Consider the following 26,622-nt stretch of genomic DNA (forward strand, 5'->3'; position numbering starts at 1 on the left):
ACCAATAAGCTGGGTGGTTTTCTAAAGTGAAATTAAGGAGGAGGCAAAGAGGGAAGTAAAGGTGGAAATGAAGGCAGAGGTGAAGAAAAAAGAGGGGTGAAGAGTGTCAAACAAGGGAGGAGTAAAACAGAGAAACAGGAACATCAGACAGAGTGTGGCAGCAGGAGGGAGCCCCCGAGAAGAGGAGGAGGGTGGGGGCATATAGTGGAAGATGGAGATCACAGTAATGGAAGAGAGATGGAGAGTGGTAACCTCTGGAGGAAGGTGGTAACGTTTAAAGAAAAGGTGGTTGGAGGAGACTTTAGGAAGGGGGCATAGAAGAATATTAAAGAGGGAGATAGTGATGCAGAGCAAGAGGAAGAGAGGAGAGACACCCAAGAAAGGTCTGAGGTGGCTAAGGAGAAGCCGGCATGCTACACGCCTGACTGGCGAGGGATAAAGAGGGGTGGCGGAACACACATTTAGTGGAACATTGGAGATGTACGGGAGAGTTTGAAGGAAGAGGCTAGTGGGGAGGGCAGGAAGGGAGAAAGATCATTTAAGTACAAGAGCCTATCGACCCATTAAGGAGATAGTTTAGGTTGGGGTGTTGGTGACCAGGGCCAGGACCCTCGGATAGGGAGGAATAGATCCTTCCACAGACCTATCTGGTAGATACAACTAAGTCGCCAGACTTCTGGTTGCAGCTCTAAGGCTCCGCCTTGCGTTACCAAGAACTACCTTTGATTGCTGTGTAGCTCTAATTTGTAGGAGCATGTGGGGTCTGAGACCTAGGAGGAGAGATCCCCCAGGGATCCAAGTTGAGAGCAGAGGACCTACCCCAATGGACACTGTAATCAAGAAAGAAACGCAGCATCATTTAATGCAACCTTTGCCTCGTAAGACTGTGAGTGACTGCAATCGTGAAAAAGATCCCAGGAGGGGCTCTGGACAGAGGATTTGCAACTCAGAAACATCTTTTTGTGTGGACCAGAATTGAGAAGACCCTGTTTGCTTGCAAAGTTGTTTTAGTTTGGGCAAGCAACAAATCCTTCTGGGATGAAACGCCTAGAAGGAGGGGCACAAGTCCCAGAGACTTCATGTTTATGCTAAGGAAAGCCATCTGAGTTTAAGATACTAAGTGTTTTGTGGGGCCCCAATAAACAATCCCATTGGGGCTCCCAGGGTGCTTAGGCAAGAAAGCCTGTAGGGATCCAGGATTGAGTTGAGGGACATTTCTTTTTTTCCTCCTTTTGAAATGTTTACCATAACATTAGAACTATCCTGAATAAATATTATTTGAAGAACAGATTTCAGTTTTTATGTGTGATTGGTCTTGCTCGGCTTAGTGACAAATAGCTATTTTGTTAATTTAGAGGTGCAACAAGGCATGCAGGGATTTCCCCGACCTACCAAGCTGGAACCCGGATACCAATTAACTTTGACCTATGCCTATTTATTAATCATGCTGTGGCATATCACAGGAAAGAGTTTTCAGAATGTCACAGTTGTGGAAAATGCAGTTGTTATGCTAAATGGTGCAGTTGTCAATCAACTCCCACACTTCTGTCTCCCATTAGATGTACAGAAACAAGAACCGGTGATAGTCCAGCATCATTTAAATATATGCACATTGTGAGAAAATACCTTTTTAAGGGATGTGGTTGGAAGCCTGCTTGCTTTTCTGACCCTCAACATAGTCATAGGAACTGGCAGGAACACACTAACCATCTCTATTTCTGCAAAGTGACATTCATGGTGAAGCTCTGAACAGTTTTATCTGCCACATCAGAAGATAGGTAAAGTTGCCCAGAGCAATTTGATGACTACGCTTCTGGAAGAGTGAATTGTCACTTGTGTTTAGATCCTGGAGGCCAGACATACGGCTAAGAGTATTCCCACATTCTTTCATTGTATCTGTTTTGATGGGTTTATTTTCTAAACGCTTCAGTCATCCCCACCTGTCTTTCCAGTGGGATCAAGGACTTTGGTGCAGGTTCTTTTTATCTAACCATCATTGATGGGCTAAAAGGTGAGAGGTGTGATGAAGTTCCCTGGCTAAGCATAAAGGTGGCTGGTGGGGCTGCCAAGGAGGTTGGATGCCGCCACAAGTTGCAGGATGCTGTGCCTAGGGCAGGCATGGGGTGGATTCTCTGGCTACCACAAGAGGGGAGCAGGACCTGCCACGTGAGGCTGTGTCAAGATACTGTCTCTTTAGAAGATGCTGCTGTGCCATCTAGTAATCCCCTTCAAACTCTGTCATCTGATAAAGTACCCTGAGGCATTAATACACTAGCAAAGTTCAGAACACCTGTTCACGATAACCAGTTTTAGTGAACAACAGTGATTGGTATCTTGCTTTCCCACATACCTGGGTGGGAGGTCTGGCAGGCGGAGGCTTATTCATGGCGTTCACAACTTAGATATATGTGACAATGTCCCATGCCTCTTTCTTGAGGTACAGGCGAAAGTGGCCAGCATGTGAATGCTGCTACCCACTCTGTTATGCAGGCAGCACCCATGGGTAGTGTGGGGAGAAGCCCGAGGGCTGCCCCACAAACCCTGGATGGGCTTGATATATGTGCATCATAAGAACATCTAGCCCTTTTTAGAGATAGACACAGAGTATCGCTGAAATGGATTCTGTAGGTGCTGTAACCAGGTCTCGCGGTGTGGAAACATTCATATCTCAGCCCACCAAAGTGTGCTTTTCCCTAAGTGACGACTCAGGGTAGAATCACTGCTCACTAGGGAAGTCACTGTTGAGGGAACATTAGATGTACACGACATGCATAGAGCACTGCCTCTCCTGCACATGTGTGTGAGGGATATGAACAGCAAAATGGCGGACCAGCTTATAAAAGCTGCTTTCTGGAGGACATGTGGACCTTGTGCTCCTGTGACACCTTTGCTCCAATATATGTTCAAATCCAGCCTGCCTTGTAGTTGTGAAACAAAGCAAACACATCTGCCTGCATAGTGAGCCCTGCCCATGGGAAGGAGAGAGGCATGTATATAGGGAAGCCATAACAGAGTAAGGCTATGGGAATTTGAAGAAGAATACGATGCAGGTTTGTTGAAGGCTTCACAAAGGAGAGGCTGAAGTATAAGATGAGATTGGGAGATGAGAAGAGGCTGATAAGAGAAGAGCAGAGGAGATGAGGGAGGTATTAAGAACAGAATAGCAGAGGAGACAAGAAGGAGCAGATGAGGATGAGCGATTAAGATTAGAGTAGGAGGGATGAAATGACAAGCAAAGAGGTGGAGGAGGAATTTAGATCAGAGGAGGTGGAGGTGAAACAAAGAGCCGAGAATGGGAAGGAGGGAACAAGATCAAAGAAGGAGGTACTATACAAAGGAGCTCAAAAGCATGAGGTGAAAGGGAGAATAAATAGATGTGGAGACTATGTGATTTAAAGAGCAGAAAGTGAGAAGAAGATTAGAGAACTAGATTGAAAGAGAGTGAAACACATACCATTTTTTTATATGGATGTATCATATTGGTGGGAGAAGGTATGAAGACATGGAAAAGACTGAGGAGGTGCACAAGGACACAGTAAAGGGACAGAAGCCCTGTAGGGGAAAAGTGAGGGCCCTCTACATTTGAGTTTGCGGAGCGGTGATGAGGTGGAAAGTCAGAAGGGGATGGACTGCCAGTGTTGATCACGAAGGAGGACAAAACACAGGGGTCAGAGAGGCAGTCCTTATTACCTCCAAGCTGGGCTCACTCTCAGTAGGTGACCGTAGCCAAAGCCCTATTCGAAGGTGGTAGCCCATGGCCTGACAGTACCCTTGGAAGACTGCCATACACTTGTATCTGGCCAAGAGACAAGGGCAGAGTGAGCCAGAGCCACAGATCGTCTCGAAGTCACCATTCTCCATTATACAAGACAAATGAGAAAGTTTTATACAGCTGTGGGTGACACTGAGGAGGGACCAGGACATCTTAGGAGACTTTGATTTTTCCTTTTGGATGGAAGATAAAAAGACTTTTGTTCTTTGCATCAAAAGTCTTTATTTAGATATAACTGAATCTTTATCGGGTGACAAGGATAACACTTGGGCAAGAAGCTTGTTTACAGGAGTACCTGCCTGATGAACTGACATTAGATTTGACAAAAGATGAAAGGCATTGAATCTGTAAAAGAAGAGCCTGGAGGCTTACAAGGAAAAAGCCTCTTATCCATATTCAGTTGTGTTCGTTTCATTTGGTGTCCATTTGCCAATTTCCAACCCACTTTTTTGACAGTCTAATAATGAATTTACCTTATAAGATCTGAGATTGTGTCGTGAATCTCTTGATCAAACCAGGGCTTTGTGAAACAGGGCAGATACGCTAAGTGAGTAGATCCAGGATGATCTGGTCCACATGAATCTGTCAGTGAGATTGCAATCCATGAGGGTGGTCTGTCTTGATACAACGTCAGTCTGTCCCATGCTGAAAAATCTCACACAAGTTCAAACACCTGCAACAATTGTAGGTTTATAACCAGGCATCCAATCCGCAAGCCTCCTTCCAGACAACCCACAGATGTTCCTGAATTAGAAACCCTATTATTGCCTAAGCTAGAGTCTAAAAGGGGATGGGAACCATCAGTTGGTGTGGGTGGTGTGAGAAGGAGCAAGCAGAGTTTTGGAGGTGGTTGGAGCAGAGACTTGGATTGAGAGGAGTGGGAGGGGGTGAATAAAATATTGGATGAGGCGAGGAACATCAAGTGCTGAGCAGAACGGAGGAGGGTGAGAGAGAGAAGAAGAAGGGTGCCAGAGGAGGAGAGGATCAGAGGAAATTTAGAGGAGAAACATCAGGTGCTGTAAAAGGGTGAGAAGACGGAAGAGGGTGCAATAGGAGCAGAGTAGAATAAGAAGAACATCAGGTGCTGGAAGAAAGAGAAGGAGTGTGATAAATGAAGAGGATTGCAAAGAGATAAAGGAGGAGCTTGAGGAGAACAGAAACACCAGGTGAAAGCATGCAGAGGGTCTAAATGAGAGAGAGGCAAATCCTAAGCTGGTAAAGGTTGAGTCTGGAATTGGTTGAGGAACAAATATTCGGCGGGTGTCAAGGAGATGCAGGAGAAGCCAGTGAACAGGGAGCAGGAGGGGAGAAAGAAAGGAGTCCCCTTAGGAATTAGCATGTGGCACAGGATTGAGAAGGAGATGGAGATTGCAATGGTGGGGTATCACAACAACAACGTTTTTTTAGGAGAGAATAAATTACAGCGCGCATATCAATCGCAAGTCAACACACAGTGAATAGAGAAACAATGTAATAGCTGTCCCTAGAGGAAGAGCACCCGATCCCTGACAGTAGTGCCTGGCCCTAGGTAGCGTATGGTGTAACGCCTATCTAACATGGATAGCAAAGAAGGTCTGTCCCTTAACACTAACAATTGTTACATTTAAATACAATAAAAGACTGTTTGTCACTCAACAAGAACCCATCCAATCGGCTGTTATTTACTCAACAGGACGGGTTATTAGATTCTGCTGAAACAGCTAAAAGTGCTGGCACAGCAACTTGTCACCTGGGGGATTGCCTGGTTCCAGTTTAATTCACCCTTAGGTATTAGAATCATCAAGTGCGATCGGTTGTCTTCCACAAATTGACTTATTTAAAAAGCTCATATACGTTGAACACTTAAAAGGCTCACTCTATGTGAGTATTGACTATATGCTGTCTTTCTTGTGTCTCTTTGTTATTGTTAGGGATATCAGCAAGGTCATGAGAGCCCTCATGACCCGGAAGGTCGACCGGTTAGGCCATCTTCTTCAGGACCATAATTGTGATCGGAAGTGAATTCTGGTTCCAGCGTGCCTACACATTAGACACCATGGGCGAACACCTTCATCCCCTGTAGGGAAACAAAAAATGCGGAATTTCCTACTCACCAACCAGTCTTGATAGCAGGAATGAGACGATGGAGGGTACAGAGCGCTCTGTATCACTTTCCTGACTCCAGAATTGGAGAGGAACCCAGACGCAGTGTCCCAGAGGGGAAAAGGTAAGCCTAAAACAACCTCTGAAGAGTGGCCCGTGTTGGTATCACAGAAGGCAGTTTCCCAAGGAGGCTGGTGAGGATGTTGGCAGATGGAAGGCAGTGATCACTGGAGAACAGCTCTCAGATGAAGTGAATCAAGGGACGTTCTCAGAGAGAGCAGCCTACGGTAATAGGACAGGAGACGGCCACAGAGCAAATAATGGAGGAACAGGTAAATGGGAGGACAGGGAGAGGAAGGAAGGAAGGAAGGAAGGAAGGAAGGAAGGAAGGAAGGAAGGAAGGAAGGAAGGAAGGAAGGAAGGAAGGAAGGTGCCTGCCAGCTATGAAGAACTACTACCAAAAACCAGGACCACTACAGTTTCCAATGGAAACATAATCTTGACAAAGGGGGACAGAACTCCAAATTGTGGAACAGTCCCGGCAAAACCGGGACGTCTGGTCACCCTAGACTAAGGGAGCATGAAGGTAGCCAGAGAGGAACAGCGAGAAACAGCGTCAGAATAGGGAGATTACTTGCTTTGAGATGCGAGAGGCCTCGCGTCCGACATGGTTATTCACAAGCAGAATCTGTGACAGGTTCTGTTGTGGGCACCATCTTGCTGGAAGTCTAGACCGACAAAAGAGTTATGGTCTATGGCATAATGGAACGGTGCTACTTAGGAGGCACCACCGCTTTCAAAGTGACCACAGAGTGGCGGTTCTGGCACTTTGTAATTCCCCAAAAAATCTTGAACTGTAATTCTTGTGTTCTGTCTCTTTTGTGAAGTACACCAGGCTTTGTGAAAGAGGAAGCAGACACTATGCTATCACGACTGGTTTATAACTTGATGTCTTTGAAGATCTATTTGTACTCATATCATGAGAGAGAACATACAACCTATGAAGGATCAAGGAAAAAAAACAGAATAAATAAAAGTGATTTTTTATAAAGATGTTGTGAGACCAGGTACAATTATACAATTACAATATCCCAAATATATTTTAAGTATTCAGTATTCAGTAATAACATTCAGAGACATTCCTATAACCATAGAAAATATGTATATATTTCATACTAGAAATAACAATGCAAATTGCCAACATTGTCCATTGTGTGTTTCAGTTCAAATCTCATAAATCCATTACACTGAACACAAGCCAGCCTTACAACTATGATTAAATCTCTCAACATGAATACAATCTGAAAAATAGGATCTAAGGCTTAACATTTTCAAAGTACTCATTGCGTATGAACTTCAAAAACTAGTTGTACAAATACATTGATTTATTTTACATATGTTTACAAACTAACAACAAAAATGGGAGATACATGCTCTTGCTTACGTGGTAACATACCAAAAGTGCAGTTAAGTGTAGAGAGAAATTATAATCTTCACATATTGTATTCCCCCCCAAATAGACACTTTTAATGTATACTATTCGGAAATGTCCAGCTCAATCTGCTCCAAGACAAATTGCACATGTTTGTCTATAATATTCGAATGTCCCCTAATTAGCCTAATCCCTGAGTATTTTAGATTTGATGGAATTTATTGTATAGGGAAATTACTAACATAAAAATGTAGATACTTCTTTTTGAACTAGCATTTTCCTTCACTTGCCCCAATTTATCTTGTATCCAAAAATGGCAGGTCATCTATTAGTTTTACAAAATGATTGATAGAAGATGCAGAATCAACAACCCAAACAATAACGTCATCTACATAACGAAAGCTCTCAATCTCCCTGACAACTAAATGTATGCCCTTTACATTCTTGTCTTATCTTATAGCAATAGGAATTGCCTCTACGCCTAAAAGAAACAACAGAGAGACTAAGGAACACCCCTGTCTGGTGCTGCTGTCGATCAGGAAGGTGTCGGATATAAATCCCCCATAAGTTAACCTAGCCAAAGTCTAGCATATTAAACATTTCATTATATTTATAAAACTAGGACCAGATCTAGGCAAGACATCAAAAAGGTAATCCCATTCAACACTAACAAAGATGTTTTCCATATCCAATGATAGGGTAAGTGTGGATTGTAAAACATTTGTTTCCCGCAATATTAAGTCCAGAAGGGCTCTCATATTATCTCCAGCATAACCGTCTGGGCAAAACTGAGCTGAGGCTCATAAAACACTTGTAGAACAACGTTTCCAAGCCTATTAAAGAAAACATTAGCAAATAATGTAATGCCAACCTGATGTGTTTGGGTTTTGCAACAATCACAATTGTGTTTGGCTTTTTTAGCATTTCACAAGCTCCCCTCCCAACCCCAAGATGTCCATTGTGTGGCCACTCCAATTCTAAAGTCTCATTTATGGGAGAACTCCAAGGCTAGTGGTCTCTTCAGTTGAGATTGTTTTGAACCCTAAAAAGTTAATGGTCCCTTATAACTGTACATTTCAGAATCTGGTAGGGTGGTTATCCTCTCACCTAGACATTCTGGTTCCTCACATTGTGAGCATGGACGTTTCACATGTATCTTATTGGGAGAAGGCAATGCAAGCTTTTCCTTTAAAGGTTGCCCACCTACAGTGAATTGCCCTGTGGCTCTGAAGAGGAGTGGAGCTTTCCAGGAATGGCTACTAAATCACCCTCTGAAATGTGTGATTTATTTATTTATTTTATTTATTTCAATATGGCTTAAACAGCATTAAAACTTTTGCAACATTTCAAAAACAATTTCAATGTTTCAAAGCAGAAAACAATTCAACACGTTACAACAACATCAGTGCAATTTCAACATTTCTTAAAAACGATTTGTAAAAAATTAATCACAGCAATGCACAAATCCGTTCTCTCAGAATTTAAAATATAGTACCAGAAATAATCTGGCGCTTGACACACTCCCAATTTCACAAATTCTGAGAACAATTGAATTCGAAGCAGTATTAAATGAGAACATTTCATTACCAGATGTCTCACAGTTTCCACATCGCCCCGACATAGTCTACACCCTCTCTCGGAGCGGGGCTTCCCGGTTCTACCACCAATAACTTCATTTGTTAAATACGAATTAAAACACAGTCTTAAGAACTGTTTTCTAAAATAGAGAGACGGATGTCTGATTAAATAAGAGGGCAAGAAGGCCAGAGCTCCAATATCAAAAATGAAGTTACTAAACAATTTGAGACCTGAAAGCCTTCTACGGTGCTTTGTTTTTTTCTGTGCAAACATCTTCCACAGTAATATCATTTTCTGAAAGAAAGTTCTTACAGGCATCGTTGCATTCATTTAAAACCCTACAGCCTCTCAAGTCAATTTGCTCACGAATGACCTGAAATAAAGAATTACATGGTGGCACCAGAGACTTAGCGTATAGCTGTTTAGATTGCCACACAACCCGAACAGCTAGTGAAGGAAGACCCAACTCATGTCGTATAGCATGGATCGAGATTCCCTGTGTCAGAGACAGAGTCTTCCTCCACAAAGCAGCCTCTACTTTATCCCAAACAGTGCTATAATCTAATGTTTGTACTCCATAGATCAATCTAGGTGCAATTTGTTGCGGGTACATCAGAATCATAGGTTTGATAGACAATCTCCCAAAGCGTTTATCCAGCGCACGTAACTGGGAAGCAACACTGGCAATCACAGGCATCCGGTCTTTCAATATATCATCTTTGTTCTTAACTTCTTTTAGTGTGACACCCAAATATTTAATATTTAAACTCCTTCACTGTTTCAATCTTAACACTATCTAACGTAAAACTGAAGCTATAACCTCTTTTACAGGCATATCTGCTTGGTTTCAGGATCACCACTTTTGTTTTTACAACATTAACTGTCAGATCCAGATCGTTCAAGTACTGTGTCACAGCATCGATACCCTGCTGCAAACCAATAGCAGTTTGGTCACATATTATGATGTCATCTGCATATAACATATGATGTAAGTGAAACTGACCAGTTCTTGGACGGTTAGTGTTTTCACCTTACTGAAACGCTTACACAGATCGTGGATAAAGAAATGAAACAAGAAAGGAACCAAAACGCAGCCTTGTCTCAACCCACGATCGGTCACTATCCATTTGGTGAAATTACCATTGCGATCCAATCTAATTCGAATTCTAGTATTTAAATGCAGAGCAATTAAAATATGCAGGAAATTCTCATCTCTCAGTTTACGCCACAGTTTATTCATATTAACACAGTCGAAAGCTTGCTACAAATCTAAGAAAACTAAGAATATTGATTTATCACAAGCACTAGCTATCTTAGATAAGGACTGCAAAATCAAACAGTGTAAAGATGTACCCAGCCCTTTTCTAAACCTGTCTTGTACAATGTCCACTATCCCTACTCTTTTGGCCCATGCTTCCAAATCCCTCAAAATTAATACAGACATTTTTTTACTACTGGCATCCAGTAAGCAAATTGATCGGTAATTAATGGGATTTATTCTGTCCCCTTTTTTAAAAATAACTACTATATGCGCAATCCTTCCAGTGGGATAGTGTAACAGTGAATTATATTTGTAAACAGATTGAATAAACTAGCGACCAAACTTCCACATTGGATTTGAAAATAATGTTTGATAGGCCGTCCGGTCCTAGGGGCATGGAGTTTTCACAGTTCTCAATAATATTACCAATGTCATGGCGCTCAAAGTCTAAGGACCAATGTGCAGGCGTCACCTTTCCACAGGTAACCTCTGTTGACTTAGCCCTGTATAACGAGGAAAAGTGATCCACCCATATCTGGTCACAAATCGGGACTGCTTGCAATGCAAGTTGGGCCCCCGGATTCTTCAAAATGGTCCAAAACTTGCCAGAGTTGCCGATGGAAATTATACTTAGCATGGTCTCTGCATCCCTTTGTGCCTGTATGTCCCTTTGACTACTAAGCCAGTTTCTGTATGCTAATATAGTTTATACACTTTGCCACCATAATCATCACAATTACTGGCTCTCAGCTGTCTGATGTACCTGTGTAATACCCTTTTTTGGGTCTGTGTTAATACATTGAAATCATGGGCAGCTCTAGTTAGGAACTGGTCACTATTGGAATCAAATCTTCCAACAAAACAACCCAGTAACTGCTGCACTGCAAATTGAATAGTCATACGGATCCACTAGACTTGAATCCTCCATCGCTAAACAGGAGGCCTCCTGTTGGTTGATCCCTCTAGCTTTACTCGGGCACCAAACGAGAGCCTTACCCCTCTCTGTAACTTCAACTTTAAGCGTATCACTGGTCGTTCTGGCCGTAAAGGTTAGAAACAACATTTCTAAAGACAAACGATTATGGTCACTACCCTCCATGACTACAAGTCCTAAACAATTCGCCAATAGAGCCATTGATACAAAAGCATAATCAATGGTCAACTTCGCATTTACATTCTTCAAAGTAAACTGAGGGGGCTGATCCCCGGAGATACAGCCATTTAGGGAGTGCATTTTCCAGAGCACTAACTCAGCTCGAGTAAGCACTCCACGCTCACGTGAGGCTGATTTCTTGGTAGTGCGTGGAGATAGACAATACCACGACTCCTCCAGGCATTCGCTGTTGAAATCACACATTAATTAAAAAAAGGGGATTACACTCTTCAGCCCAATATGCTAATACTTTTGTTAATTCAACCAAGAAGTTTGAAATGGAACTAACATTTTATTTTTAACTCTTTATTTATTCAGGTTCACATTGTGGCGCCATACAAGTACCCTCCAGTTTTCAACATTAACAGATAGATAGAGCATCTGATAGCCAACAGGGTCCACATAACTTGCAACGGGTAATGGCCCTCCCGTACAATGCCATGCCTTGATTCCAACTGGGGGGCACACTTTACTGCATCCAGACCTTCCCACAGTCCGCCAGCTCGTTCACAGCCATTATTCCCTCCCTTCGGTTCAGTCGCCTCACCCCTGGTGAGCCGCAGAGCCAGCATAGCCTGCACTGGATTCCAAATATCTGCAGGCCTAGAGACCGTTGGTCGTGTCCTGCATCATTCCTGATCTATATCGCAGCACCAAGCCAGGTCCTTAAGCCATTTCGACAGTGTTGTAGTCGCCGGGCACGCCCAGGGCATTAATATGCAACGTTTAGCTTGCACCATACAAATAGACAGTAATTTCCTACCGCAATTAGGGGCTCCCAGTAACCACCCAAAGATGCAACACATTGTAGTTAATGGGGCTTCACAGGGAATCATACCTCCTGTAACATCAGCGACCTGGCTCCAAAAGGGAGCAGGTGTGGGCAACTCCAGAAGACATGAATAAAGTCAGCATTGGCACATTTACACCTCTGGCATTTTCCATAACATTTGTAATCAAACCTTGACTGAACCACTGGGGACAGGTACGCCCAATGGAGAATTTTCAGCTGTATGAGTTTAAATCTGGAGCAAATTGCCACATTTTTTGTATGTGTACACATAGCTTTCCATCTAGCATCTCCCAGTGCTTCACCTATGTCAGCTTCCCATTTCTGCCTACTGGCCAGCTCATCCCTGGGGGCCGAACTCAAGGCCATACTATAGATTACAGCCACTATCCTCCTGGAATTCCTTGAATTCGCCAAGAACCTCAAAAGGGAAACCGAATGGGGCTCCCCCAGGAATGATGCTGACCACCCCCTGAATGCCTCCCTCAGTCTGTGAAATTGGAAAGCCAACCCAAATGTATCGCCCAATTTTGCTTTAATCCGATCCCATGTAACAAACTTCCCTTCAGGACAGATGTCCGCCATCGTTCGTATCCCATGCCCGTACCATTCCCTACTAATTCTGTCATTGCACGTCAGGGCAAGACTTTGAACCCCCGCACACATCTAGTCTCAGACCATAGGGGCAGGTCACAAGTAGCCGGCGGCATAGACTTCTCCATGCGTGAACCGTGTATGCTGCCAGGTCGAACTGGCACTTGTCATTTATTTTTAGGGAAAGTAGGGAGCCCTGCAGAGAATACGGGAATGCTGACCTTCTCCCTATCCTCACATGCAGGAACTGTTGGGAGTCCGGCCTCCAGTATGAAGCAAAAGACACTTGCGCAGCCATACAGTACAGCGCGAAATCGGGCAGGTCTACCCTGCCCTGCTCCCATGTTCCTACCAATGAGTTCCACCAGCTCCTAGGCTTTTTCGGGCTCCACACTATTTTGATCATCAAAGATTTGAGCTCTGTGAAAAATTGGGAACCCGGGCACAACGAGACATTTAAAAACAGATATAGCAATTTCGGGAGGATAATCATTTTTATAATTGACACTTTCCCAAGACGAGAGATCGGGAGTGACGCCCATCTGTCCACCCAGCTCCGGATTACCTCCATATACACCCCATAGTTGTCTCTTAAAAGCTGAGCTCGGGACCTACCCACTCTGATCCCCAAATACCTTGTTCATACCTGATCCCAGCGAAAACTCTCAGTGCCCTCATTCAGCGGGAAGAGAGTCGACTTGGACCAGGTCACCTTCAGCCCTGATAGCCGCCCAAACATTTCGATTTCCCGAGATACCAGAGCTAGGTTTCTACTTGGATCTTTAATATACAAAACTTTATCATCTGCATATAGTGAGATCAGTCACCGGACCACCCCTCACCCCCAATGCCAACCCTTGGTGAATGTGGAATCCCTCAGTCAGACAGCCAATGGTTCCATTGCTATGGCCAACAAGAGTGGGGACAGAGGGCACCCCTGATGTGTGCCCCTCCCCAGATTAAAGGCCTCAGGGTGCCATCCAAATAGCCCAATCCTTGCGGTCACAACTGAGTACAATACCCGCACACAGGACATAAAGTATGGGGGTACCCCGATCCTCTCCAGGATGGCAAAGAGGTACTCCCACACAACCGAGTCGAATGCCTTTTCCATGTCTAGCATTGCCCCAACTGTCTGAATCCTTAAGGTACTCCCAGCTTACTGCTGCATTACACCTATTTGTTTTTATCATTTTTCTTTCCTTTCAGCACGCTTAGGTGCACGGTGGGTGACTGGACGCCGATCTGTTGGAAGTTTTGATTTTAATAGTATATTGCCTTCGTTAGGCTTTTCATTTCCTTGTAAATGCCGCTTGTTGGCTGGAAGTTGCCTGGCATTTTGGTGTAGACGCACTCGCGCGGTCTGCTTTCCCTTTCTACCACTCTGAGGGGGAGGGTTTAGGCTACTGTGATACCGCTATGTGTAGACATATAGAGGATCACTTCCGGAAGCGTAGGGGACGGGCGCAGCGGGCGAGAGCCTTGCGCACCTAAGTCGCGCCTAAGTGTAGCCCGTCTGTGCTCGTCTGTGCACATGCCAGGCCATGGTATTTTGCTTTTAGTGCAATCCGAGCCTTTGGGCCGGTCACTCTACTTTTCCTGTGCAGCCTTACTTAGCCTGGCCCCACCTGACACTTTTTTCCCATTGGGTTTTAACTCCCCGGTTTCCCCCATTGTCTCTCAGAATGCCACTGTCAGTAACTCTGCGAAGTGCTTTGTAGTTAACACCCGTTCCCTTGTGGCGCATGCCCAAGATTGTAGAAATCTTGTCGAGGACTATCAACCAGACTTCATGTTCATCTCTGAGACATGACTTCGGAATCATTCCGATTCATTATTCGTACATATTTTACCATCTAATTTCGATATTCTGCGCTGCAACCGTATGTCATCACATGCTGGTGGCGGAACTGCTGTGATCTTCAATAGTCAATTTAAAGTATCGGCCATCCCTGTCCCACATTCTTTGAAAATGGATAGTATCCTTGTTCGTATTTCGGTTTCTGTCAAAAATACTCTATATGCCCTTTTTTATCTTTGCCCCTCATGACTTGATATCCGTATTCCCGGTGCTCCCTGTTATTTGGTTTGATCACGATGTGGTGCCTTTTACAGTACAGCTCAAGCTGTCCCTTCTGCCCCCACCCCAACAGTTTTTTTATTTACTTTGGTAATCTTTATTGGGATTATAAAAGAGTGAGTTATTCTGAAGCATGCCTGGCATACTGTCTCTACCCAGGATCTCTGTACTTTGATTATTAACAGCTGTGCTAATTCTCCTGGGTGCACACTGGTGTCTCTGTCTCAGTCACTTCAGTCTGCGGCAGATTCGCTGGCTCTGTTTAAAAGTTGTCTGGTGAAAAATCGCAGCTCGGAACCCTGGTTTATGGTTAAACTCAAAGACCTCAAACTTCGCTGCAGGCAGGCGGAGAGGAGGTGGAGAACAAACTATTTAGCAGATGATAAAACTATCTTTCGTCTTGCTACACAAACTATCATAATGCTATTAAAGCTGCTAAACAATCATTCTTTAGAGATAAGATTGAACAAGCCATGAATCATCCTAAAGCTCTATTTGAGGCTGTTCAGTCCTTATCTGTGCAATCCAAATCACAGGCCAGCGCTCCCTCTTGTCAGGAGCTGTGTGGATCTTTATCTGTGTTTTTCAACAAAAAAATAGCCACCATTCGTCGTGCGTTTGACATGGCTTTCTCCCAGTCCAACTTGTCTTCCTCTCCCCTTAGGGACAGCAGAACCAAGGCTGACTGGTCCACCTTTCCTTTCTTCTCGACCCAAGAGATCCTGGCTGCTATAGTTTAAAATCAGCCTCTCCCTCTGACCCTATTCCCCTGTCCATCTTGAAAGATGTGTTGGGCACGATTATTCCGCTGCTTGTTAGGGCAGTTAATGATTCGTTTGCCTGAGGGAACATTCCTGCTGGCCTTAAACACACTCTCGTTGTTCCTCTTCTAAAGAAAACGCCTTCAGACCCCTCTGTTCTTTCTAATTTTCATCCCATTTCTTTGCTCCCCTTCCTTATGAAATTACTTGAATCTCTGGTCTCTCCTCTCCTAACTACTTTTCTGGAAGCTACCTCCTATTTTGACCCTTTTCAATCCAGCTTTTGGCCAGGCCGAGGCACATAATCCGTCCTGGTGTCAGTTGTGGATGACCTGGTGCGCATGGTGGACCAGGGAGGGGTCGGGGCTCTCATTCTATTAGAACTGTTGGCGGCTTTTGATACCATCGACCACCCCACCCTGGTCTCCCGCCTCTCCTCCGCTGGCTTGTCGGGTCGGGTGCTGACCTGGTTTTCCTCCTTTTTATCGGGACACACTCAATCCGTGTCCCTGCCACCCTTCCTCTCCCAGACAGTGCCTCTTCTATGTGGAGTCCCTGAAGGCTCCTCGGTATCGCCCACCTCGTTCAACGTTTATATACAGGCTCTCCTGGGTATCATCCATACGCACAGCTTCTGTTGCTACTCTTACGCTTACGATACGCAGATTTTACGGATCTGTCACAGCTTGAGACAGCAGGTCGGCTCATGAGTTGCCTTGAGGCCGTGGGGGAATGGATGGCCAGGAATTGGCTGTAATTGAACAATGGAAGAACTGAGGTACTGGTAGTTGGCACTGCATGCCACTCTTTGTTTTGAACGCCAGAGTTTTGGCCTGCTAGTCTTGGCCCTTTTCCTGAACCGGTTTCATCGGTTAAGGACCTAGGCATTCAGATTATGGCCACTCTATCCATGTCCGAGCAGGTGTCATTGACCTGCCGTAAAGGCCACTTTAAATTGCGCACCCTTTGTAAAGTTTTACCCTACATCCCTACTAAGTTTCATGCTCCAGTAGCTTCTGCCCTAGTCATCAGCGGAATTCATTATTGCAACTGTGCTTTATCTGGCCACTCCTCATTATTTATTGCAGCGGCTTCAATTTTTGCAGAACATGGCTGCTAGGGCAGTGCTTCATCCACATGCCTCTGGTTCTCCGTCAGCTCCACTGGCTTACTGTCGAGCAACGGGTGAGGTTAAAGTCTCTGTGCTTGGTTCACAGAGCTTTTTATAAAAATGTGGCAGAATATCTCCAAGAGAAGTTCAGTCCCTATGTCCCTTCAAGAGTATTGTACCTTCAGGACTCTCTCACCATTGACATTCCTAGGATTAGGCTCTCTCGTGTGGGGGGCTGTGCTTTCTCTTTGGTCGCCGCTCGTGTTTGGAATTCTCTTCCCCGGGCTTTACGCGCCATTGAGGCCCACCTGCTGTTTCGTCGGGCATTGAAAACTTTTTTGTTCTGATTCGGCTGTATTGAGTGGACATTGTACTTTCTAGGTGTAGCGCCATGATGCCTTCGGGCGACCGATGCGCTTTATAAGTGTACATAACATAACATAACATAACAATCGAGGGATCAATCTGTGCGAGCACCCCAAACAGAATTCTCAGGTTAAGGGCCGTGCTCCTACCCGGAATAAACCCTGCATGGTCTACATGTATTAGAGAAGGAAAGAATGGCAACAGTCGATCAGCCAATATCTTAGAAAAAATGTGTGTGCCCGCGTCGATCAAGGATATCAGCCTGTACGAGGTGCAGTCCAGCAGATCTTTATCAGGTTTAAGAATCAGCGTTATGATCACCTCGCGCATCGTGGAGGGGAGGGCCCCCAGTTCCACTCTTTCTCGCCACATCCGTGGCAAGTGGTCCGCCACCTCAGGTCCGAACTCCTTAATAAATTCAGAGTTGATTCCGTCCGACCCCGGGGCCTTAGCTGACGGGAGATCCCTGATAGCTTTCATAATATCCCCAACGGTAGTTATAGCATTTATGGCCTCTACTGCAGAAGCGTCAAGAACCGTCAATGTGGATTCCCCCACAAACTCTCATAGGATGTCCGTGCATGTATCAGACCTGGCAGCGTACAAATTCCTGTAGAAATCCCGGAATTCCACCAGAATGCCCCCTGGGTCCGACACCAGTGAGGCGTCCGCCCGACGGATGACCTTTATATCTGTCTGGCCTCTGGCGCCGTTCACCATTCATTGCCAGGTATCTATCCAGCCTGCCCTCCTCACCATATCTACACACCAGTTACAGGGCTGCCAAAAATCATACCTATCTGTCTGCCTCCATTCTAAATTGGTTTAAGGCTGTTCGGGCAACGGCCAAGGAGTCGCTGGAGCCACTCTCCCTGTTCTTGACCTCCAACGATGAAACAATTTCCTGTACCTCACTGCGCTAGACTACGTCCAGGAGAGCCTGACCCTTAAAACACCAATGCGGTCACACGGTACACTGTCCCATCAAACGGAACTACCACACCAATGAGGAGTGGTCTGAGAGAGTTTGCAGCAGCATAACACAAGATGCACTACCACGGAACAAAGCTGAGCTGGTTAATATGTAGTCTATGCGTGAGCTCGTATCATGGACGGAGGAGTAGAAAGAGTAGCCCTGTTCATCCGGGTGTAGCGTCCTCCATAAATCCAGTATCCCCAGATCTTCCATTCCACCCTGATTTGCCCTAGTGACAGATGACTCCAACCTCACACGGATAGAGGATCTATCTAGTCCTGTAAGCAAGACCGCGTTCAAATCCCCAGCCACTACTAGATGTGTATGTGCATATTTCCCATACCTAGCCCACAGAGCCAGGTAGAAACCAGGGTCCTCCATGTTTGGTCCGTAGACATTGACTAATTTAATAAGGCACGCAGCCAACACCCCTGAGACTACGACATACCTTCCATCAGGGTTGCATTCCTTCTCCAACGATTTGTGGATAGCAATGAGCACACCTAGGAGTAGGAAGGAGGAAAAGGATGCGGAAAACCTAGCGTCTCCCCATGATCTCCCAAAGCCAGCATTCAGCCCCCCCATCAAGTCCGTCTCTTGTAGAAATAAGATTTTAGCCCCATGGCACTCACCATATGCCACCATCTTGCGCATTTTTGCATGCTTATTATGAGCCCGGACATTCCAACTAAGTAGGGTACAGACGTCAGAGCCCTGGCCTCCTGCCAATTTTCACATATCCAAAGTTGACTGTCCCCCTTGGCCTGTACACATTCGGGGGACCTGAAGGCTCCACAGAAGCCCTCCTAGGGATACTGAACAGCCAGAGAAGCACGTCTATGCACACAGCTCTGAATTTCCACCACATGTGAACCAATTTTCCTTTAACATCCCCAACCTCAAATAACCCCCACCCAACTCCCCTCCCCGATTCCCTACCCAGCCCCTGTCCATTCAAAAAAACACCCACCCCAACCCCACTGGCCAACCCCAACCATCAGAGATGCCCTCCCACCCCACTCCACTCTTCCCCCACACCCATCGCTCATCAGGGCACCTGCCCGAGGGCACCGGAATCAACAACCTTGTCTGACCACCCATCCCCAGCTCTTTCCCTGGGGGATGAGGCCTTGTATTGCCAGGATAACTAGCTGCTGACCCATTTATTTACATTATTAAATTATGACTGTACCCAACATGGTAGTAAAAGCAAATAGGTAGTCTCGAATACCAAATCCTCATTCAGATCTACCAGGAAGTGTAGCAAATTCCCCAGCTTGGATTCACCATTCCCACAAAATGAGCCCATGGACTCCCCCTTTTTCAAGTCTTAGGGAGTGACTTCACAAATGAGAATACTTCTGTCGGATCTTTGATTTGAAAAAAAAGTTTTGTTCTCGTGAATTACACGCAATGTTGATGGATAAAGCATTGCATAATGCGTCCCCTTGTCTCTCAGCAATCTCCTAGCAGTAAGAAAAGAAAAGCGGGCCATCTACACAGACGCGCTAAAATCCTGGTAAAGGATACCTGAGCTTCCTTGTACTGCAGCTCACCCAGTTCACGTGCCCTGCTCAGGATAACGTCCCGATCACGATAATTCAGTAGTCTAGCAATGACTGGTCAGGGATTCTGCCCCCGTTTGGGTCTTTGTGTTGAGATCCGATGTACCCTTTCCAACAAGAATTGGGAGGACAATGCGGGATCCTGCAGGACCTACCTTCTAAAGGTCTCCATGAATAACTCCATGTTCTGCGCTAGCACCGATTTTGGGATTCCCACCACTCTGATATTATTGTGTCTGGACCTTGCTTTCAGATCCTCGTTCTTGTCACAGATCTCTTTCAATTTCCTCTGCAGCCTGCATATCGCCTGAGTCCTCTCATTGCTAGTGTCCTCCAGTACCCCCACTCAGTGTTCCGCTTCACGTATACGGCTGCTCTCCTTCACGATCCAGTATTCTGTCCATCTTGTATTCCATACCATCAAGTTTAGAGTTAACTGATGAGAACCCATTATTCATTTCTGCTAGCGCCAAGCTGAGTTCTGAGGATGGCACTACCGATTCTTCCAGTACAGACGTGACCGGGTGGGTGCCTCCTTCGTCGCCCTACTCTCCAGACCCGGAGACTCCATAGTGCCCTTACTTAGCGCCAGGCATCCCTTTTGCATAAACTGCAGGCTGCCCTACTTCTTGTTGCCTTTAGCTATCTGGGTATAGCCGGCAGCCCCAGCCCACTCGGCCTTCCCCCGCAACACAGCAGTTGCCCAGCCACAGCCCCAATCCACGCTGTCTCAGACTCAGCACACATGCTGCAGTGAGGCTTCCCCACTCCAGAGTTGCCCTCAAGCATCCGGGTAGGACTGCCGCTACACTCCCGGTTCCAATCCTGTCCCTGGCGTCCTTACCAATCTCACTTTCTTCTCTCTCCCCCTCGGCCACTATTACTCTCCAGCCGCGCCTCAGGGCTCCAGTAGTCGGGGAGAGGTCTGCCACCAGGCTATCGCTACCCCACCCATTCCAGGGCCCCTCCGCTACCCCATGCCACTGCACTTTAGATCTCAGAGAACATGTATGCCTTCAAGGCGCTGATATAGTCCAGTTTGCTTTGCTGCGCCCTCATGCAAGGCCAATAGGACCGCAGGCTAGCAGGTGTCACATGGCTCTTCTTGTTCTCCGTGCCCTGCACTTACATGGCCTGCGGTACTTCCACATATACAATGGGCACTGTGCTCCTTTTTTCCTCCTGCGTCTCACCAGCAGCCTCAATTATGCTTCCCAGTATGCTGCAGCCATCAGGCCTCCACTCCATCCCCCCAGGCCGGCAGAGCATAGAGGCGGCACCAGTCCACCCACTTCTGAGGCCTTCAGTGTACCACTAGTCCGGTTCCGCACCCTGCGGTCCGGATCGTGAGGGCACCCCACCCAAACTTTGGCCAGTTCAGTGATCCTCGCTGCCCCCTCCTGTGAGGTCTGCACTCCACGGGCGAAGCCGGGCTCGCAGGCCTCAACCTACTTCCTAGCCTCATGCAGCTGCTCGCTGGGACCATGCTCCTCCTCCACAACTCGGCTCCGGATCTCCTGCTCCTCGGGTCGCTTCTCCAGCCGAACGGATCTTCCAGCAGCGGCTTCACAGTTAGGCGAGGGGAGACTCCGACCCGAGGGCCACAGGCCAGTGCACGCTCCTCCTGCCAGCGACGCCTCAGTAACATCGCAGTGTTGTGGGGGAGCCCACCTTCTGCCAGTGATTCCTCCGCAAGTAGAAAGATGCTGTTCACCAAAAATAAAGCATCCTACATGCGTCCAGACAGTTTTTACTTCTACTGTTGGACCATTTCAGCTCACTGCCTCCTCCTCTGTCCCTGCACACTCAGAGCTCAGTAGGTTGCGGCCATCTTGTTTGCGAGCGCCCCCAAAATAGAACTATACTTAACATTCACATATATGTTGATCAAAATATAAGTGGAGCTGTTTTTGCATAGGCCCGAGGGGACCTCTAACTTCACAACCAGAATATCCAGATTGTTCAACTGTACTTTGGTAGCACAGAATCCAAGATCATTGCGTACTGCACAAAGGAGACCCCCATAAGGACGTCCTTTGGGACCTCGCCGATTTTTATAGAATCCCCATAGAATGTATCAAAAGATGAAAACGTATAATGAGAGTGCCCCCTAGTATTCCAGCATATCAGTTTTATTTGACTCTTTCATTTATCCCCAAGACCCGTAAGGCCCTGTGTATGTAAGGATTTTGTGATGTGCTCCCAATCATCTGTTTGTGTTCTCATCTCTTGAACCTGACCCCTAAAAGTGATCTTGCAACTATCTGCACGATCATGAAAAACACAGATGTTTAAAGGAGTTAACCCACCACTTATATCCACATTGGTTACACTGGGGATCATAACCTTTGACACCTCCTCCTTTGTAGGCAAAACTAACAACTTTTCAACCACATCAAAAACAAATGAATGCAAATAATTGACTTCCTCCAAAACAACCATTCTGACCATAAGGGAACAGAATTGAAGGTGAATTAAATCAGTCCTATCAGAATTTACAAATTCAACCTGCATTATATCAGCAGACCTCAAAAATCTCCAACCGTGGTATTTCGTTGACTAAGTTCAGCACATATTGTCTGTTAATGGGGGACAACGAATCCTCCTCAAAGATCCATTCCATATACAATGTGTTTTTAGATGAGTCTGATCGAGTATATTGTACCTTGGTATCCTTATAACTTCTTCCATGCTGGTCATGAGGTCCCCAGCCATAAGACTCTGATGTTACCGGATGTTGTTTATTTGAGCCATCCACACAGGGGTTAATCATTTTACTATGTCTCTCTTCCACAGTTAAAAATGTGTTACCATTGACGTTACATGAGTCCTCAGTGTGCTTCTTTACTGGGAACAAAGAAGCAACATTCGTGACTCGAGGACATCGCTTTGAGGGTTCAACAACAGTGCGACCTGTAATAGTACGGCACCTCTCCGCCAGAGTAAGAAACCATCCAACATTTCCCCTATCGGGTTTAGATACAGGAGCAATTAAATGGCATTTGACAGAACCAATATAGTTTGTGGTAATCTTCCCGCCATTTACACCTTGAGAACTGCTCACAAACACTGCTGGCAAAAAAGGCAATCCTGGATCGTTCATAATCTGACAGGAGTCAGCATTTACAACCTCTTGTGAATCTAGAATTCTAATTTCATATTCGGGAAAACAGAGAGAATACAGACCCTGGTCATGGTCGTTAAAAGAAGCCCCTTCTCCCAATTCATCGGCCTCATCTGGATATATGGTTAAAATTCTCAAATCTAGTGACAGATTTGCCAGATCCTTGCAAGTGTTTGCAGGTTTCAGATAATAAGTAATGGCCTGTTTTCCTGACAAGGGCTTACACCCGTTCTTAACCCCCTTTTTAGACTAGAGTTTGGCTCCTTTAAGGAGTTCACCTCAGAGGCTATCAGTGGCCCAAGATTTACCACACCTCCCATCTCCAAGTTTCCAGCACTCATCCTGTCAGCAGATTGGGCTACACCAACTGGGTTATCACAAGCTCCTACTCCTATTAGACCCTGTAATCGACATAACAACTTTCTTGAACCCTTGTTTTTAACTTTGGTGATGTTTTTCATATGTTTTGATTTTTTAACCAATTTTACTTGGTGTGTTAACTTATTATTGTCATTTGTAGGATTATTAGTTTTAATGGTAGAGTTTGTTTTTTTCTTTGGGCGGCCAGCCTTATTATAGACCCATCACTCAAGTCCGGGTCCACTCCCCTGGTATTGGAGAAAGAACTCAGGGGTTCATTGACGTTACAGGACGCTACTAGGATCACGGGTCTACTCTGGTCATCATTCCCTAGGTCTTGTTTAGAGGGGTCACTTTCCATATCGACAATTGGCCCTGGCAGCTTCATTTAAACTCGGATCATACGTCACCATGGACCCTATGCCATTAACAACAGGATTTCCAACACTTATCACAGACTGTAAAATGTCCTTACACAAAGGCAAAGCGGTAGGTTTTACCAATCCATGTATAACACCTTCCAAATAAATTTACTTATTTAAAATTGTCACCATATTGGTATTGGAGTTAGTATAATCCTTGTGCAAAAACTCAAAAGACTTAACCAAGTTTGTTAATGTAAAGTTCAAAGCACACAGAACTGTTGAAAACGCTACATCCACCATCTCCTTTGTGATTGTTGGCGGGAAAAGTCTGGCCTCAGAATCAATATTTATAGTTTTGTGGGCAAAAACAGAAGGCCCGTCCAGCCTTGGGGAATCAGATGCGTATAATGAGGGAGAATTGTATAACCGAGATGGGGGAACATACTGGGGAGACACCGCAACCAATTCCTCTGTCTCCACCCCACAATCACCACCCTTCCCAGGCACCGTCGCTTCATCCTCCAAAGAACTAGCTCCTCCCAAAAGTAGATACTGTGGAAGAACTCTTTCACAATGGCAGTATGCAGCACAAGCACCACAGACCACTCGATCACAACTCCGCGTGGCGCTCTGCAAATGATATTTTAAAGATCCTCCAAAGATTGAGCCCCTCCCAATAGTAGATACTGTGGAAAGACTGTCAATGATTCTCTTCCTCAATAGCAGTATGCAGCACAGGCACCACAGACCATTTGATCACCACTCTGTGTGACTTGTAAACTGAAATGGCCTATTGTTGAATTTCATTGTTGATATGGTTGTTTTCTTGCATTTTTTTAAACCCACCATAATACTGATAGAGTTTGTCACATGAAAGAGAAAGGAATGCAGAGAGTGCCTAAGCTACAGGACATGGTCAAGTGTTGGGGCGTTCTTTTAACAAAAGCACCAAATGGAGTAGGTGGAGGGACACATATGATTTGACGTTGCTCTTCTCTTGAACCTAACTGTCATAAATACCATCCTCCTGCATTCAACTAATGGATCCCTGAATATACATTGGATTGACAAGTGTCCCCTTAAGGAGGGCATGTTGCTAACATAGCAGACATGTCTTCAGGTGAAGGACCAGACTTGTTTCCTCCAAGGAGCAGAATTGACTTTCCTGATTTCGGCAAGCCAGGAGGATAGGAAGGAAGTTATTTTTATCTTTCTGGATGAATTTTCCAAGTAGTTTAGCAAGATCGACAATGTAGAATGACTCTCCTCTGTGCGTGTGGTTTGAGTTTAATGGCAGGTGCTGCATATATTGAGACAAAAGATCAGATTCGGAGAAGAGCCTGCCACGTGGTAGATCACAAGCATGCCAAGGTGATGAATGCCAGGTCTACGTGATGTCTGTCAAGCGAGTACTGGATGTGTACTCTGCTAAAGAAGGCTGAGACTGTGTCCACTGATCTTACCTTCTGCATCTTACTAGATGCGCACTCAGTATGGGTAAAATGTACCACAGGTACCTCGTGTACTTGGCATTTTCAACGTCTCCATCTTCTTCCTCTTCCTAAGAGTGTATCCAGAAGAGGACAGTGCTGTCTTTTCTATGATTCTCATTCCAGTCCACAGTTTGGGAGGAAGGGCCATGAACTTCCATCACCAGTGTCCTAAACAGTAGGTCATGTTGCACTTACGTGGGACGGGCTCTGCTTAACCGTAGGAGACGTATGGAATTCAGGGACTGGGGGACGGCTTAGTGTTTTGGTACGTCACAGATACATCCAGTACGTTTAAGCATGTACAGGAGAATATCCTTTAGTTTTGTTGTGCATCACTTTCTTGCTTGCAGAAACCACATTTATACAACATACTAAAATAAATTGAATAAATAAGCATTTGCATGGAATTTTGTCATCACCGTGTAGTCACTGATCTTTCAAACAGGCCAGTGTTTCACTCCAAACATCCCTGGAAGCGCTACCTGGTCTCAAGTAAAGCCGGATGTTCCTGGGGACCAGTTGAACCACATTGGACAGTCGATCGTTTCCAGGAATGTGGCGGCTCTGTGGCGACACAATCTCCGTACTGCTGCATCCTCTCTGCGCCAGCTGCTGGATAGTGTCACACCGGGCTGAATCTGGCTCTCCGGCTTTAGTGAAGTTCTGGGCAAATAGAAATGTCAGGAACATCATAAGAAGGCTATAAGTGGATGGTTTGGGGGCACCAGTAAAGCACAGACAAGTGTTTCAGGCCTACTTTCTTTTAACACGCATGTGTCTCCAACCTACAATGAATTGTTTGTGGAATGGCTACTGAAACAACATTGGTACACAAGTGAGTAAATAGATAACTAAACAGAGTTAGTCAGTTAAATGTGGTTTTATCTTGCAGTATTTAAATAACATGGTTGTCTTCATAAATTAAACATTTAAATTGCAACTTGGATGAACTGGAACAGGTTTAAAATGAGCATCCTTTAGGTGTCATGTAAAAGTACACGTTTTCGCTATAAAAAAGTGAAAGCATTTTCCAATGTGTTATCTTTCTCAGCATGTTGTAACAAAAAGTTCTCCCAGAGAGGAATTGTCTTGCTGAAACAAATTCTTGCCTGCAAATGGTATTGTTTCCCTGTCTGCTTCTGAAGACAGTATATTCAGAATGTAGTCAATTGCAGTAGTGTTTGACTGCATTCTAAACTTTCTGATTGGCTGAGTGGTCAATAACAATTTCCATGTGTTATTAATATTTATATCACGTTTTCATATTCAGCATGATACTTTATGTACAAATTTGATATTTTGGGAGTTGCTTTGAGGGGTAAAGGAACAGGAGCTCGGTCGTCATTGCCTAGGGCCCAGAATGTGTATATGTGTCTCTTATTCAACTTATTCAAACACAAAAGACAGTGCAATATAACTGAATTAGACTAACACCAGAATCTCGAATTATTTGGCTATGCAATAATCGGTACTAGGTGAAAAGATCTTTTTTTAAAGATATTTTCTAAAAATAATCGATTTAGAAAGACTGCTCCGTGACCGCATGGGGCGGTCTTTCTAATCCAAAATGTCACGCCCCTGCCGCACACGAGTGCGTGCAGGGGCTGACAGGCTCAGCGGAACCCGGAAGCACAGGTCGAGGAGAACGGGTAAGTGTGTGGGTGCGTGTGTGTGTGTGTGTGTGTGTGTGTGTGTTTTGGATTAGGGTAGTCTTGGGTGGGGAGGGATGAGGCAGGGGCTGAGAAAGGGAGGTTCTGGG

At 45.3% G+C, this 26,622-nt stretch overlaps 1 protein-coding gene across 1 annotated transcript in view; it reads right to left on the reverse strand.

Annotated features, from left to right (window-relative positions):
- ITGB2 (integrin subunit beta 2) overlaps positions 1 to 26,622 on the reverse strand; it is a 588,196-nt gene that overhangs the window by 395,990 nt on the left and 165,584 nt on the right. The window contains exon 4 of the mRNA XM_069615850.1: positions 25,346 to 25,526. Coding sequence (XP_069471951.1) covers positions 25,346 to 25,526 — 181 coding nt within the window. The remainder of the gene's footprint in view (positions 1 to 25,345; positions 25,527 to 26,622) is intronic.

The sequence above is a fragment of the Ambystoma mexicanum genome, chromosome 9 (genome assembly GCF_040938575.1).
Source record: "Ambystoma mexicanum isolate Mex_15411 chromosome 9, UKY_AmexF1_1, whole genome shotgun sequence".
Classification (NCBI taxonomy): Eukaryota; Metazoa; Chordata; class Amphibia; order Caudata; family Ambystomatidae; genus Ambystoma; species Ambystoma mexicanum.